Genomic DNA, 18,743 nt, shown 5'->3' on the forward strand with positions numbered 1-18,743 from the left:
TGCATAATAATAAATGTAATAGTGGTAGTGGTAATTTTCTACCAGAATTTCTCTATAAAAATTTCTTGTACAACAAATGATTAAATTTATTAGTTAATGATTAAAACAAGTTGGAGAGAGTTTAAGTGATATATCTAGAGTCATACAGGTTGTGAGTCCCAAACAGGATTTACATTTTGGTGTTCGTAATTACAAGTTCACTACTCTATCAATTATGTCACCCAACCATCTCAAGTTTAGTTCTGAAGTCAAAAAATACAAGTCTAACCTTCTTATACATGAAGTCTTCTAATATTTCAAGACAGCTATTATATTCCCCTTATTCTTCTCCAGAGCAAACATAACTGGTTCTCCCAACCAGTCATCATATGGTAAAGACTTGAGTCTTTCATCATTCCGATTTCCCTCCTATGCATACTCTCCAATTAATTAAGGACTTCCTTAATTGTTATACTACAAAGTGAATAAAATATTCAGAATAAGGTCTGATGTTCCTTCTTATTCTCTTCCCAATTTTTTCTCTACCTCTCTCACTTGATTTTCAAAATCCTTTTTGTGCTTTTTCATGATCTAAGACTAATTCATATTTTTCTTGGAGGCTTTGGATGAAGGAGCTTTGACTTTGTTATCTTCTTCTGAGTATGTGTTTGGATCTTCCCTGTCACCATAATATCTATGTTCATTTTTTTTCTGTCATTTGCTCATTTTCTTAGTTTATTATTTGGCTTTTAACTCTTAAAGTAGGGCTCTGCTTCCACAGTGAGGGCACACTGTATCAGGTTTCACTTTTTTTGTGCAGCTATTTTCAGAAGTACTTCTAGGGACCTGTAAGTTTTCAATTCTTCCAAGATGATATCATCTAAGAAGACAGGTTTATTGCACTCTTGCACTGTGTTCTCGTCTATGAGTGACCACAAGCAATTTTTCCTGCTCTGATACTGTGAGGAGAGTCCACTTCCCTGTGTCTACAAGCTCTAGTGTACTCAATTGAGCAACTTGTCTCTTAATTTATAGAAAAAAATTAAGGCCATTCTTCATAACATCTCTCTTTTCCCCTCTTCCTCATCTCATATCAACATATTCCATCTACTATCATCATCTCCAACTATCTCACACAATAAGGTTCCCTTACTCCTTCCAGAGGCTAAGTTCTCTGATCTGGGCAGTACTCTGGAACAAGACCTAATTAACTGACTCCTGAACAATTGTAACAGTCTACTTATGGGTTTTCTTGCCTTCCCACTTCAATTCATAACATGTTTTTCTAAAGTTCAGGTCTGAATCTCCTTACTTCATAAGCGAAAATAGCTCCCTATGACTTCCAAGATAAAAAATAAAATTCTATGCCATTCAAGCCCTTTATTACCTATTCGTATAATTCTTTTCAAGTCTTTTAACACTCTGCTACCTTCTAATATTGTACTTAATTCAGTGACACTGTCTGGATGATTTCATGAAGATAACTCTTCATATCTCATTTCTGTCTCCCTTTCTTGGAATGCTCTTTCTCTTCATTTTTGCCTATTGAATACACTTGGCATCTTTTAAATCCCAAATAAAACCACTATTTCTACATGACATCTTTCTCAGCTCCTCTTAAGTCAAGTGCCTTCCTATTGTTTCTTATTTATGCAGAAGTCAACTTGTTTGTATTTGTATACTTCTTGTCTCCCCTACTAGATTATGAGATCTTTAAACAATAAGGACTCTCTTTTGCCTCTTTTTATATCTTCAACACTTAGCATAATAGCTGGCATATAGTAGGTACTTAATAGATGCTTATTGACTGCTTTAATCTTCATTGGATCCTGACTAATTCATAATTCTATTTTATCTGAAAATGTGATCATCATAGCATCTATTTTCTGTCAAACATGTCTTACTTCATTTGATACTCTCAGCTGTGTTTACATTAAACATTAACAAATTATTTTTGAAGCCAACTATCCAATGAGTTCTGAATCAATTCAGTTGTATAATTGTCTCATCAATATCTCTTCATCTTCTCCACGAGAATAGTATAAAATTCTTTATTAAAAGGTTTGCTAAAATTTTAGCAAACACAATGAAAAGATTTCCCTTTTCTATTAGTTTATTGATCCTGTCAAAAATAAAATGATGGTCATCTGTCATGCTTTGTTCTTGATGAAACCATATTTGCTCTATGTTTGAAGAAATCATTGCTTCCCTATCCAGATGTTTTCTAGCTCTCTGCTTAAATGGCCTCAATACTTTCAAGAACAAAGCTTATAAATGGTGGGTACAGCATGAGAATCATTATCTAATGTACTTTTCAAAATTGACTGTTAAGTTGTACTCAAAATTAGAGACAGTTTAATGGCACAGAGGACATGGAGTAGAGAAGATATGAGCTAAAATCCAACCTCAAACATTTACTAGCTATAAGACTTTGAGCAAGTCATTTACTTTGTTGACCTTAGTTTCCTTTTCTATAAAATGAAAATAATAATAGCACCTGCCTTTCAGGGTTGTTCTAAGGACAAAATGAGACAATATTTGTAAGTTATTTTGAAAAACTTAAGATGCAATATAAATACTAGCTCATTATTATTATAATGTAAAGGTATTAATATAAATATTATTTTTTCTGCTTAGATGTTATGCTCCCCATTAAGGATTTTACATTTGAGACTCTCAAGTGAGTTTTACTGTCACTTAAAAAAATCAGTTTTTTTTTTTTTTAATTTGGTTCTTATGGAATTGGCATCTATTTTTAAATGGTCTGCCTCAGGCCTAGCCAAGGGCAGAAAGTCAGAGCAGGTACAAGTCCCAAGAGTAAGACAATGCCACTGGTGGACATTTTTTGCAAAGCCAATGTGGCATCAAGGACAAAATGCTCTTCTCAGGACTCAGAAGAAAAAAAGAAAAAGAAAAATCATGATAGAAAAAGTTAGCAGCAAATTCCTCCTTGACTTTACAGATAGTTAATTATATAGATAGAGATTGTGACACAGATATACTTAAGGGATAGGGAGTAGACCTGTGATTTCATTAATTTGGAGATCTCCCAGTGAAGCACATTCTCTGACAGTGCAGATCAATATTCTCTTTACAACTTATAATTTTAGAGAGTTGACTAAAACATTAAGATGTTAAGTTATTTGTTCAGGGTCACAAAACTAGAATCTCTGAGAAGCAGGACTTGGAACCTGTCTTTTTTAGCTTTGAAGTCAATTCTTTGTCCTTTAAGTATCTGTCTCTATCAAATGTCTATCTTTATCTCTATCTCTTTTATCTTCTTTTCTATCCATATAATTTGCTAAGTAAACAGAGCACTTGGCATAAATGATGGTTGACTGATTGTATCTATATAGTAATCACATATAAAATCAAATGCTTCTGATACATCAGATTCTATCTTTATATGCAGAAAAATGTTTACACATATACATATATAAAGGGATTATAGCAGATTGTAATAGATTCTTTTATTTAGTTTTTTTTTTTTTTTAAGTTTTTACTCATGCCTCACTGTTTGTGACTGCATTTGGGGTTTTCATGGTAAAAATACTAGAGTTGTTTACATTTCCTTCTCCAGTTCACTTTAAAAATAAGGAACTGAGGGGAAAAGGGTCATATAAATTGTCCATGATCACACAGTCACACAGCTGGTATACATGTGAGACCAGATTTGAATTTGGGGAGATAAGTCTTCCTTATACAAGGCCCAGAACTTTAGCCATTGTACCTCCTAGCTACCCCAGGTTATAGTATATAGAATAGTAGAATTCTGAGCTTGCTAATCAAGGGTACAGGCTCAGTAGCCATAATTAATATTTCTATTGTGTGACTCATTTCCCTTGTGTATGCCTTAGGTTTTCCAGGCATATCAGAATGTGGAATCAGAGATTTATAGATGAAAAAGAATCTGATTACTTCGTTCTTCCCATATGAGAATCCAAGGGCTAAAAAAAGTGAAATGATTTGCTGAAAGTGTATAAGAGAGCAAGGTACAGAAATAGGATATGTCTACTAAGTCATATTCAAGTTCTGAATTCCTTTGCTAATAGGATTAGGGTTATATTTACATATATCTATAGAAATTCTCTATATACATTATATATATGTTTATTAAAATAGTTTTATACATACACACATGATGAATTTGCTTTTAAGAATATCTACATATATTCAATTCATATAAAATTAACAGTAGTTTTGGGGTTCCTAATATGTTCATGATATAGATAATAAATTATCTACATACTATGTTGTTATTATATTAGCTTGCAATTATATATTAATTGCTGAAATAATATTTTTATAACTAAAGTTCTAAATTGACTATAAATAATTTCCCCCAGTTTTATCTTTATTGCTGAAATTTTCCAATTAATGTTGCTAATGATTTTGTTTATCTTGGGAGGGAAAGTCAGCATCTGAGGTTCATGACCCTTTTTGAGAAAAACCTAAAATAGACTAATTAAACAGAAACCATGAGTGTGTGTGAGTATGTTTGTACTCTATGTCCTTTTAAGTCAAAATCCATATATTCATTTTTAAAATTCAAATGACTTTATTTTTTAACAGAAAATATGTATATAAACTTTAAAAAAAATGCTGGATAATTAAAACCTAATTAAGTGTTATGTTTGTAGGTTTGTAGCATCCAAGATTTAAAAACAGAGCAGAAGTCAGAATGAATTGATACATTTAAAACAAAACAAAACAAACAAGCCAAAAAAACACCATTCATTCTGATTTAGCTTCTTCCCGACTGAATTTTCTATCATCAACTTCAGTTCACTGACTCGTATGGCCTTACCAAAATTCATGGAAGCATGGAAGGTCATTCAAAGCTTTGGGATTATTATCTCAGACTTCAGAAAAACAGAATAAATACAAAATTAGACCAAATAGAGAAAATTCAATATTTCTCCACCCCCAAACCCTCAATGTTTCCTATTTGCCTTTCACTGAGTATTAGTCAATCAATCAATCAACAAGTACTTGTTAAACACATACTATATTGTAGAGGGCTAAAACTCTGAATTAGCCAAGAGATCACTTAAGGCTACTTAATAAGACAATGGCTCTATTAGCATACATTTGGATGATTGATCTCCTCACCATTGGTGCTTGCTGAATGTTTGGTTATAATATAATTGTAGGCAAGGATTGGAGGGTTGAGAGAGAGAAATGAGAGGCACTTGGTGACAGGATGAAGAGGAGAGAGGCTAGACTCCTGACTCCAGAATTCAGGATATATCTGTGACAAGCCTTGTGGCAGCTTGCCTGCCTCCTTCACTTCTCCCCCTAAAAACCAAGGACTTTGATTTACCCTGACTCTGGCTGGCCCTGAGGCCCTCCAGGGAGCTAGTCTATAATTTACATGATATATCCTGCTAGTCGTTGTTGATAAAAAGAGAAATGGTGCCTGTTTTTGACAAGCTTATGTTCTAACTAACATAATGTCTAAGAGACATTGTATGTGTGTATAAGTATATACTCAATATGTACAAAAATTAGTACCTTACCACAGTTGCATGCAGCAGGCATAGGCAAAGGCGGAGTGAAATGTATATAAAAAGCAGGGAACTAGTAGTTAGAAGGCCTAGAAGTTAAGTCCCTCACTTTTCCTTGCCTTAAGGTTGTCTTATGCCTTATGACTTCCCAGATTTGTGACTTTGGGAATATTACTTTCTCTCTCTAAATCTTTATTTTTACCTTCAATAAAATGAGATTTGTAAAACTTGTGCTGTTCGTTGTCAGTTGTTATTGACTATTCCTTATCCCTTTTGGGGTTGTCTTTAGTATATTAAAAGATAATGAAATTGTTTACCATTTTCTTCCCCAGCTCATTTTAAAGATGAGGAAACTGAAGCAAAAAGAGGGTTTAGTAACTTGACCAGAGTTACATAGCTAGTATGTGTCTGTGGGCACATCTAAACTTAGGTCTTCGGTAATATTGTTTAGACATTAAAGTTAATTTATTAGGTAATTATAAAAATATATAACCAAAGCACATCAAACCAGGAGTCTAGATCTAACCAACAAGGCATTTTATTATTTTATTTATTGTTAGCCAATGCTTTTCTTATATTTAAAAATGTCAACTTCAAATATGAAAAAATAATGCAGTTTTGTTTTTGTCTTTCTAGCTAGAACATGTGGTTCCAATCTCCGTGGACCAAGTGGAATTATTACATCACCTAACTATCCAGTTCAGTATGAAGACAATGCCCATTGTGTATGGGTTATCACTACAACAGATCCCGAAAAGGTACACTTTTCTTTTTTTAACATTATTTAAATAATGACTATTTTTATTCTATCAAGCACTTAAAACAAATATAATAAAATTTCATATTTTTAAAAATACATTGCTTGAAATGAATATGGTTATCATTTACATACCCTTGATTAACTAGAAGTAGATACAATTGGATAAATGCTCTTAGAGTCACATGTAATACTAATAGTTTCTGGTGTACTCAACTCAATTCCTTGTGGTTTTAAATTGAAGGAACTAACTCTGCTCTTAAGTTTCTTGCTCTATCTCTTTAGGTTTGTTTTACTCCTATTATTTTGGACTAGGGCAACTAGATGACATTATAGATAGAGTGCCAAACCTGGAATCAGGAAGACTCATTTTCTTGTGTTCAAATCTGATTTCAGATGCTGATTAAATATGTGACTCTGAGCAAGTCACAACCCTTTTGCCTCAGTTTCGTTATCTGTAAAAATAAGCAAGAGAAGGAAATGGCAGAACACTCTAGTATCTTTGCCAAGAAAACTGCAAAAAAGATCACAAATAGTCAGACACAATTAAAAAGCAAGCAACCAAACAACAACAAAAAGGATTGACCAACAACAAACAACATTGTATTGGACTAAAGCCTTGCTTAAAAATTTTAGTCAGAATGAAAGTGTACTCTTAGAAATCAATCAGTTCCCTGTACAAAATAGACTGGTTGTTTACTATTGTCTTTTAAATAATTGGCTCTGGTTTTCCTTATAAAAACTTTCACTAAACATAATAAAATGATTTAAATAGGTTGATCACCTACTTTCATCCTGTTCTCTGATGAAAAGATGTTTTATTTATTTATTATAAAGACATTCCTTTCTTTTATTTTTCATCTAGGCAATGGTTTTATAATTCACTAGTGTTCATTTTCTCTATGTGTAAGAACATAAAAAAGAAAGGCTAGTTTAACTGAAAATTCTTCTGTAATCTCTGGAAATGAACATCAGAGGTCAAGTGATGGAATGATGTATTAAAGATCTTGCAACCTGCTTCTAACAGTATGCCTAGAACAAAATTGGTAGTGATGGCATTCAAGCACCAAAATGATGTGAGTAATGTAGACATCAGATGATGGTAGGCACCAAAAGTTGGCATTCGGTCATGTGAAGAATTCACAATGGTCATTCTCTTGGGCAAAAGGCAGATTCATCTAGGGAATAGGTTACAGACAAAATAAAGGGATACAATTGATAGCAGGAATGGTAAATACAAAATAGAGTGGGAGAGCATATGAAAAACAGGTTCCTCAGTAGATCTCACAATTATTCAGTAGAAAAGGAGCACCCTAAGAGGTCTGCCAACCTTTAGTTGGCAGATTAAATCCTGAAAGGGACTTAGCACCCAAAACAAGTAAGTTAGCTGTAAGGAGGAAAAGTGGAGTTGTGGGTTGTGAAACATAGTGCAGTTAGCAGAAATACCATATGGCATGGGGGCTGGAGAAGTATAGAGAATGGCATCATGAAGCAGAGTGCTATGGTGGACTGACCCAACGGAAAGTAGCAGCCATGGAATGAACCATCAGTAGATTTTATAGTGAAAATTTAACCTCAGGGACATGACTGGGATTTCTGACAGGATATGTCAAGGTGAGATTACTAGAGACCTCTACAGAGAGTGAGTCTCAGGGATTTGATGTAACTTGGATTTCATACTGGACCATTTCCCCAGAGGAGGGATCATGAAGCTAAAGTCATCTCTATGAGGAGGCATCATGGAGCTAAAGTGATCTCTACCAGTGCCTTCTCCCTGCCTGCCTCAGGGATGAATTTTTATCAATTCCTCGGCTAACTACACCTAAGATTGAAGATCTCATCTATAGAATCAAATAGCTCCCCAAGTGCTTACCTTCTTAAAGTAGTATGATTACTTCTAGCATTTCTTATTCCCTTCTCTTTCTTTCCTCCTTATGTATAGCCTTATACTTGTCTCCAAAGAATTGGCTATTGGACTGGGAAGAGACTGCATAGATTTTATTAGTCCAATCCATACTGAATAAAAATTTATTCTATAGTACACCTCATAAGTGGTCATCCATCCTCTCTTTTAAAGACCTCCATTTAGGAGAAACTCTTTACTTTTCAATGCATTGATTCTACTTATGAATAACTATTTTTTTTAGGCAATCTTCCCCTTCTCTCCTTCAGGTTTCTGAATGTTATTGAAAAGGAAAATAAACTTGGAGAAGAGATGATCCTGAAGAAGAAAATTAACTTTTTATTGGTTTAATTACTGAAACATACACACACAAAAAAAAGATTTGATTCAATCTCAAGAATATACACATTGAAAGTACTGTTTTAAGACATTTAGCTCTATAGAATAAATTGGAAAGATTTTGGATTCAAAAGAGTCTTTTTTTTTTTTTGCACTGACAAGGAAGCTGAAGGCTGAAATTCAGTTTTTCTTTGTACCTCAAGACATTAGAGAGGCCTCGGGGTTCAGGAATAGGGGCAAACCTTATAAATCAGATCCTCCCTAAAGAACAGTAGAAACAGGCACTTTGCATATAAATCATAAGAACGGGGAGGAGTTCTGAATAGTTTAATATACTCTGGTCCCAAGGAAGGGATTGAGAAAATGAGAAAAGCAAACTAGGCAATCTTCTGGTAATACCTCCACAATCTTCTTAATGGAGGATTGCCATCTTGTGATTTATTATACAAAAGTAGAATTTATTTTCCTTTATACTTGCAGTTATGTAGAGATGGGATAGCACAATGAAGAAAGATATGAGGGAAAGTGATGGACAGAGACAGAAATACAGACAGAGAGAAAGAAATAGAGAAACAGAGACAGAGATACAAAGGGAGAGAGCCAGGGAGAAGAGTTCAGGACTCACACATACTAACTGTAAAAGCCCAGAGGAGTGGCTTAATTTCTTAATGTCTCAGACCACCCTAAGTCTGTAAAAATGATGTTGAGCTTTTGCAGTTCTGCATTGGCAAAAGGAATTTCTTTAACTAGAACTTCCCCATGTAAAATTATAGATCTGATTTGGAAAAAAAATCTCTGCTGCTTAGGTGATACCAAGGGTTTTTGGATATTGTGTGAAGAATTTCAGCTACCTCATCAGCTATCTCATCAATAATTTCCAGACACAATAGACTCAGTTGAAAGGCAAAGCAAAACAAAACAAAAACAGAACATGTTCAATTTATATGCATAGCAAGCAATTTAACAAAACTAACGCCCAGCAACTACAACAGGAATTTAAAGTAGAAAATACTAAGAAAAAATAGCTTTTCTCATTGGTTATTTAAATTCTATCATTAAATGAAAGATTATTTTGACTTTTATTGCACTGTTCAAATCCTTACTATAAGACTATAGATAATAAGGTTGATGGTTTTTTTACATTTTAACATATATGATTTGGAATTATGATAGTACAAATTAAGTCAGGAGCCCAGCAAGGTATGTTCATTATCTGGTTTCATTTGCTCTAAAATGAATTTCTTTGATTTAGTCTAAGTGGAATAGAGACCCCCTACCTGTGAGAGAGAAAAAAAAAGACAAGAAAAAGCCTCCTACATTTTTGCATTGATTGGATTTTTAAAATTATGGTATAATGTTCAGTACTCTAACTGCCCTGAGATGAGTAATATAGACAAGTATGTATTTCTTCCTATTCTAATTAGAACACATACTTCTCTCTGTAAAACAGGCATTTCTGTCCATTCTGTCATTTTGTTCCCTGAGATTCTTTGTTAAAAGAAAATTATCCTTATTTTTTAATTAGCTAGATTTTTTTGTCTGCATCTCTCCTTCCTTTACCACATTCTACTTTAGATCATTTTTATTTGCCTTTTTTCCCCAAAACTTTTAGATGGTAAGCTTCTTGCATACAAAAATGTCATTTTTTTCATAGGATCATATAATCACAGAATCATAAAATTTAGAACTTAAAGCAACTTAAAGATCAGTGAACCCAATGTCCTCATTTTACAGTTCTGGCAAAGCACAAAAACTTAAATGATTTGCCCAGGGTAATACTGCATTGAAGTAGCAGTCAAAATTCTTCTGTTTCCAAATCCCTTTCTCCTTCCTATACCCTGTATTGCTTTTCATCTTTATTGTCCTGGTACTAAGAAAGATTACATTGTAAATGTTGTACGTGACAGATAAAATGCATATAAAACATATATATATATATATATATATATATATATATATATATATGTTTATATAACCAATAAAATATTAGAAATGTATTTAGATGTATTTAGAATGAGTAGCATGCTGAGCCTGAAGTCAGGAAGATTCAATTTCCTGAGTTCAACTCTGACCTACATCACTTGCTATGTGACTCTGGGCAAGTTGCTAACCTAATACTTCATTCTTTTGACATCCTTTCATTATACATGAATACTGTCCCCAAAGTTCATTTTTCTCTTCTTTTCTCTAAGAATTGCAATTCTTTCAACCAAGTCTCATATGACATGAACTTTCTCTTCCTATAGTTCTACCTCTATGATCCTCATAGTATCACAGATTTAGAACTGGAAGGGACCTTATAGGTCATTTACTCAAATTTCTTCATTTTGCATATCAGAAAGGAGTGACTGGTTCAAGGATACATACAGGTAGTAAATGCCAGTTTCAAGTCATTTGTTTATACAATTATGAAATAAAAAAAGTCTATTCTATTTTTATTAAACCAGTAGACATCTGTTATACCACTGCTGTCAGGGGACAAAGATAATCTCTGCATCTAGAATTTCCATTTTATGGAGAATAAATATGACAATAGATATGTGGTTTGACTTGTATTATAATCAAATCCATGCAATAGAGAGACAACTTGTAATTGCATTTTTCCTTCGTTATTGAAGAAAAATCTACCATTATCTGTTTAAAAAGTAATCCCATATGTTCTGTATTTTAATGAAATATGTGGAAAAGAAACAGGTTTGAAAAAATCACTGTTGATTGTAGTAGCAGCAGCCAGATCAATTAACAGTTAAAGCCCAATAACAGAGGGAAAGGTTGGCAAAATTCCTAGGGGCATGAGTTATGGACACTGGACACTGTCTCTTTATTTTACAATCACTTCCCCAGTGTTTATTTCCCACCTTCCTAAAGGGAGTGGTGGTTTCCTAAACTCTAAATCTACAATTTAAAAGCAAAACAAAACTAAGTAACCAAACAAGCAAAAAACCTTTAGACAGATGAGCAAAAACTCATTTTTACCTTCTTCCTTTTGCTCACAGTAAAGACAGAAGCTGCAAAAAAAAAAAAAAAAAAAAAAAAAATTCTCACTCATATTACTGCATTGTCAGATGTGTTCTTGGGCTCTATCCTGCGAAGTGCTATCTCCCCTTCTTTGGGAATCTTTTGTTTATCACTACATTACATAATTAAATAAAATCCAGTGTCCATTTTTTAAAATTCTGCATAATATAGTTAGTTATAAAAATTTACCCAAACATCTAAAGATCTTGAAGAATAAGGGAGAATAAGCTAAATGTGGGTAAATTGCACAGATTGAGGAAACTGGAGAAGCAAGATATTCTTTGTCTTCCTATGTTACCTTCAGATATTTTCAAATGATAACAGATCAAGAGCTAACAGTTAACTTTTAGAAAACTTAGTTAATTCACATCTTTAAATGTTTAGAGAAAGGGACTAGACTTGTATTGTCACTGATATAGGGAACATCCTCTACCAATTCAGGTTAGCACCTTCTGCCACTTAATCTTGAAGAACTGTCTTGAGGAGAAGTAGTGTAGGTACATAACTACCAACTCTCCTGAGTGAAAAACCCAAACTTTATTGAAGTATACTTGGCAAATATTGAACTATATAAATAGAATATATATATGTGTGTGTGTGTGTGTGTGATTTAATGGAAATATACCATAAAAAAGGAATAGGTAAACATACGTGGCTTTCTAAGTCAATATATGGATGGTTTGTTTAGTGGTCCTATTTTGTTTTGTTTTAAGCTTGACATCACAAATTTAGAACATAGAAAAGTTAAGTGACTTGTGCAGAATTAATTTACAGATAAGATTTTCTCTATATTTTGCTCTATAGCTTGATAGATAGTTGAGTGGATATATTTGGATTTCCACTAATGTGTAAGTTAGAGAGTAGAAATAGTTTTTGAAACTAGTCAAAGAAATAGGACCATACAATGTCACTTCCTTCAGATTAAAATTATATTATTCCTAAGTCCAGAACAGGATCTGTAGAACATGCTTGGAGGATTCAGTCTATTTTAGAGACAAGTGAAATGTTAAGAAATATTGGAAAAACTTTTTATTTGTCCCCCTAGATTTCCAAAATAGCTAAAGATTGTATTGTGTTTTATTGAATTTACCTATTCCTCTATTCCACAGATATGTTTTAAGTACCTGATGTGAACTACTGCATCAAAACAAAAATTATAACTGCAATATAACTTTTTAATCAGTGTGAATTATATGGATTCATTCATTAGCCTTCACCTCTAGTAGGAAAAATCTTTCTTGTCATAAAAACACTTAAATGAGATTTTTGAATACTGAATATGCTCTGTATCTAAAGACTTGGTGTTCAGGAAGAAAACATAAGAAAGTCATTTCTTTTTCTTATTTTGAAAATTCTGTCAATACCTTCAAAATTTTTCTTTTGATTTAATTTAGAACCATAGTTGAAAACTGGGTATTTTTATTCAAGGTGTATTATTTCCTACAAATCAGTAAATACACATACATATATTAGTTTCTTATGCTTTCTCAACTATGTGGTTTCAAAATTCTTCTAATATATCATAGAAACCTAGAATTATAATATAGCTTGCAGACTCTCTAGTACAACCCCATTATATTAGTTAATGATTAAATTACTTATTGAAATTCAATTAGTGCTGGCATTAAAATCAAAACAAGTAGACCTAGGTCTACTGATCATTGATTCAATGCTGTTGTCATTACATAAGGATAAAACTTCTGAGAATGTATTAGATTTATTTTTGGAGTTCACCAGTTAAATGACCTGATATTTCTTTAGGTTAATTTTCTTTATGGACATTTGACTGAGAAGCATATCAGATAAGGCAGCAGGGAAAGATTAAGCAAGCACTACTTACTAATGATGAGATCACAGCTCATTGATGTCCCGCTTTATGTTGGTCACTAATCATAGGATTCATACTTTGATAAACTAATCAAAGATATTAGAGTCAAAAAATCTTCTAAAGCTGTTTTGCATTATCACTAGGTAGTGTCATGTTTTATTTTTACTAGACATGTAAAAATAGTTATCACTTGTGACATATCTTTGTAGATATATGCATTGAATCTTCCACCTATTGCCAAACAAGACTGGCTAATAAACAAAGAATTTGTCAGATGTATATGTTCTGTGATGATGTCTTTCTTCATATTTTGGACATTTAAAGAACTTCTCTCTTAATTGGACACATTTCCTTAGTGTATAACTTACCTCCATGGATGCAAAAATTCAGATTTTTTAAAGTTAAAGATAAAGGAGCCATTTGGACAATGTAACTGAAACAGCTTCTGCCTCAGTGAAAGTTCTTTTCATCAGGTTTGTAGAGGAGTAGACAAGTTAGTAAAGGTCGATATACTGACACACATAGAAATACGTTAGTTGAACACTACTTAGACACCTGAAGGTATCTCAATTAAGCAGAATTGCCATCCAAATTAAGCAGCAGTCATTGCCATTAGATATAATTAGGCTTAATTTGATTCCTTGGGAGACAGTCCAAATAAGTGGGCTTCCCGATTAAGTGCATCCTGATTATGTAAAAGGTATATTACTTATTAAGCATTAGAAAGAAGAGCAGTTCTGTAATGAAGCCTGCCAAACAGAAATGGCTGCCAAAAACTTTAAGTGAGTCTCAAAGTTCTATAGTGCTAGTGTACATCATTTTAAGTGCTGGCTTTTTTTTTTATAAATAGAAATAAAAAGCAAGTCCTATTTCCCCTTATTTGGAATATTGTATTATTGCCAATTGAATTTAATTATACAAGATCTGCTTTGGGGATCATTGTACTCTGAAATGCTAATTTATATTGTGTTGTGTTGCACTTTTCCTTTCTTTCTTTTTTTCTTTTTCTTTTGTTTTTAACTTTAAAGAATTGCTATGTATTCAAGTAGCTTGTCGTGTTTCAATTTATGCCAGGTTCCAGGAGGAATTTTTCTTTATCATGAAATTAATGGGGAACTATCAGAACTTCTCTATAATTAGATATATCCCAAAACATGATATTGTGGAATAGTAATTCTACAAAATAACTAACCAGAGAGAATTATGTATTTTTTTGCATAAATTTTCCTAATTTTGGAAACATAAAGGCAAATAGAAAAAATAACTTTAAAAAGTTTAATTTTTTACAAGGAAGCAAAGATGGAAGGTTCTGAATGCAATGCCTTCTATATATTGTTTTCTTGAACTAGAAGTTATTGTTATGTTGTTTATTGTTACATATTTTGAATCCCATCTTTTCTTCTGTTGTGCACATGTTTTTTTCTGCCTTTTTTTCTTTTTTCTATTTTGTATTTAATTTTTAAATACACTTTTAAAAAAGAAAAAAAAGTTTAATTTTTTAGTTTAATATCATAGATTTGTCAGTTTTTTCTAGTTTTATCTCTGATCTTTTTTTTTACTTTATTATTGAATGATAAGATGTAATAAGATGATTTCTATGCAAAATAACCCTCCAAATATATGTTAATATAAAAAGTAACTCTATATGTGATTTCTTTAATGGTCAAATAAAATTAAACATGATGCCTATTATCAGAATATATGTATATTATATATATATATATATTATAAATATGCTGTGTGTGTTTCTGTAGACTATCACTTCAAAGATAATTTTAATAGATTAAAAGGAGACATGGAAATATGAAATACAATGATCCAATAGTGTGTTGTTAAATGTTACTGTCAGTTCAGTAATCTTTGCTTTTCCAGCCCAGCAGCCATGAGTAAATCTCTTCAAGGATGTCGTTCATTCAGGCTTCCATGTCATTGAACACCTTTGGAGGAAGGTCAGATCCCACACTAACATCCTTCACTGCACATTAACTATTCTTCCTACCCATCATTACTACTTAGCCTTTCTCTTTGGTTCAGTATCCTTAGATAGATAGCCCTTGTCATCTACTAACTGTATTCACCTCTTATATCACAACTTCTAAATCCATAATATTTTTGCTGAATTTATATGACTTTTCTCAAAAAAAAAAAAAAAAACTTAGACTTTCAACCTTATTCTCTCCCCATGTCTATCTATCACTGTCCCATCTCCAGCACATGCTTCTCTCTGTCTCCATTTCCCCCAATCTTTTATCTCTCATTGTCATTATTCTAGAAATAACATTGTATATTTATCATTACTATTTCAAGCTAAAAATGATGAGGGCCAAGCTTGTCATCAACTTCTCACCCTGAAACTGTCATCACATCAAGCTGTCATTCTTTTAAGAATTCATTTCCTTATGTATTTCTCCTGGTATAACATCAACTACTTCTATTTTAACTACTTACTTCCAGTTTTCCCTATATGCCAAATTGTTACAAAAATGTCATTTTTCATCCACAATGACTTGTCATGTTATTCCCTTTCCTCCATCAATAGCCAAGTAAAAGTCACATATTTTTGAATAACAATTATGTATTCTATACTGGGTTAGACACAGGAAAAAAAAACAGTCTAAATGATAAAAGGAGGCAACAGAAATATATTATAGTTGCAATTTATAGCACATGCACTTAAGAATTACCTACTGTGTACAAAACTCTGAAATAGTAGAGAATATTGTGGGAGGGAGGGAGAGAAATAATAACACTCAATCCCTGCCCACACAATCTGACAGGGAGATAAAATGTTAAACTGATGATGTACAATATTACATGAATGAATTAATGCATTAGTGAATAAACAATTCTAAAAGTCATAAATGTTAGATTGTCTCGTCAACACAGTACTTACTATCCAATCCCAGAAAGATCTGGCATTTTTCTCCCTCTTTTCCTCTCCTTCTCCCTCTCTATCACTTTCTCCCTCTCCTTTTCTTTCTCTGTCTCTGTCTCTGTCTGTCTGTCTCTCCTCTCTGATTTGAAATTTCACTTTTTAGTTTTAAGCATATCAAAATCAGGTTGATAAATAAATTCCCTTATATATTACTGATCCCTTAAACCTATTCATTAACTTCACACTGATATATGTAATAGTTCTGTTTATGTTATATTGGGGATAAAATCAAACTAGGATTATTAAATAAATCTAGATTTGTGCATCCTCCCTGATTTCATTTTCTTGGTATCCAACCCATCTTCCAAGGAACAACTCGAATTATTTCATTCCAAAATAAACCCATTCCTATTTCATTTTCTAGCTAAAAAGATTTTCCCTTTCCTTGAATATCTTAAGAACTTTATATCTCTCTTGGTACATACATAAGATCTGACTTTTATATAACTTTTTTTGTTTTCAAAATACTTAAGAAAAGTTATTTCATTCACTTTTCATTAAAAACAATTATGAGTTACTATGATTTTTTGAATTCCCATTTACAGTAAATAAGACAGACTCAGAGAAAGCTGAAGTGATTTAACTATGCTCACATATGCTCAGAATCAGGATTCAACCTCAGATTTTGTGTGGATTTAAATATACTGTTCTTCTGACTACAACAGATTTTCCCTTTTTACTCAAATTTGCATTATAATGATCAACAAATATCTCATTTTCCCTTCTAGGATGTAAAAATCTTAATAGAAGAGACCATGGGTTAATCATCTTTTATTTATTTATTTTTTTAATATATATATCTCAATGCTTAGTATAGTAATTTGCATTCTGGAGATACACATTTCTTTATTTTTAATTTTAATGGAAAAATGTTAAAGAAATAAAAATGAAATGAGTTATAATTAACAAATACTAAGTAGCCAAAGAAATGAGGCAAACCATTAGTAAAAATCTATAGAATAGCAAATAGTCTTTTGAATGTTATTTCTTTAGAGAATTGAAAAGTTCTTCAAAAAATAGTACCTTTCATATATTCATATACCTTTCATATATATTGAATATATATATATATATATATATATATATATATTCAATCTTTGAAGAGAGTGAATTTAAAGTCATTTCCCACAAGAAGTTCATTGTATCAGGATTCTCTTGAACCACAAGCAGGGAAGCCAGGGAAAATGGTGATTCAGTCATTGTTATCATAATATACACTGAAAGAAAATCGGTGTTACCATTAGTTTAGTCATGAAGCAATTTCAGTAATGAAATTGAAAGATAAATTAAGTTGGTCTTTAGCCCCTTCCCACTAGCTAGTTCCTTCTATTCTTTTGCCTCTGGATATTCAATAACTTTCTATTGCTACCAATACATCAAAAGGACACCCTCTGTCATACTTTCTATGGTTCTTGCCCTGAAGGTGTATCCTATTAAGGTTGAGAATCACAAGGAAAGACAGATAGCCATGTGGAGAAAATTCAGTATTTGTCTGACTATCCATAATATTTAATTATTCCCCTGACTATTTGTAATTTTTTTTTCCTTTTAAGCTGGTGATCAATTCAAACATGTTAGTGAAATTGGCCCCCTGGATATGTTTGCAATAGAGGTTAGAGTGTGCATTAAAAAACTGAAGCAAAAGAAAAACACAGAGACTGACAAGGGAAAGCAGAGATGCAATAATTGTTTATTTACATGTAAAGTCAGAACTGACTGGTATATGATTGGGATGGAATACTACTCTGCTGTTAGAAATGATGAGCTTGATAATCTTAGAAAAACATGGATAGATTTGTCCAAAGTAATGAAGAGCAAAAGGAACAGAAACTAGAGAAAGTTATAGACAGAAACAATAATATTGTTTTGAGATAGAATACCCAAATTAACTAGAGAAGGTGCTATCTACATCCAAAGAAAGAATTGATAAATAGAAGTATGTATAGAATGGTTTTACATATATACATATTTTTATCTAGTGACAAGCATCTCCAGGGAGGGGAGAGGGAAGATTAAAAGGGAGAAAAAGGAAAGTTAAATAATAAATGTATTATATATTTGAAAGAAATAGCAAGTAGCACATAGTAGATTTGCAGTTTCTGTACAGTTTTTTTTTCCCCATATCCTACAATGTTTTGGAAATGCTTGTTTTATTCCTTAAGTTCAAAATAAAATAAATACTTTAAAAATAGAATGGAATGATAAAATAATAATAATGGTTGCCAAAAAATAAAACTTACTTAAAAACACTTTTAAAAGAGTAAATATAAGTAAGGAACAAAACATGAATGTTCATATTGGGTAAAAGATGAAGGATGTCTAAGTGTGGAGCCATTACTTGCACAGTCAGTGAATTTTAGGAGTTTGGAATCCTTTTCTATGTAGTTCGCCAAAGGCTATAATTCCAATGCTATTTCCTAAAGAACAATATCAACCTTTTTTAGAGCATGTTTTTGCCCAAGTTATGGTAGATCTAT

At 32.3% G+C, this 18,743-nt stretch overlaps 1 protein-coding gene across 2 annotated transcripts in view; it reads left to right on the plus strand.

Annotated features, from left to right (window-relative positions):
* The window catches only part of CSMD1 (CUB and Sushi multiple domains 1), a 2,563,917-nt gene that overhangs the window by 1,780,925 nt on the left and 764,249 nt on the right, over positions 1-18,743 (plus strand). For both annotated transcript variants that reach the window (XM_031949178.1, XM_031949179.1), the window contains exon 10: positions 6,123-6,244. In XM_031949178.1, the coding sequence (XP_031805038.1) occupies positions 6,123-6,244 (122 nt within the window). The remainder of the gene's footprint in view (positions 1-6,122; positions 6,245-18,743) is intronic.

The sequence above is a fragment of the Sarcophilus harrisii genome, chromosome 2 (assembly GCF_902635505.1).
Source record: "Sarcophilus harrisii chromosome 2, mSarHar1.11, whole genome shotgun sequence".
NCBI lineage: Eukaryota > Metazoa > Chordata > Mammalia > Dasyuromorphia > Dasyuridae > Sarcophilus > Sarcophilus harrisii.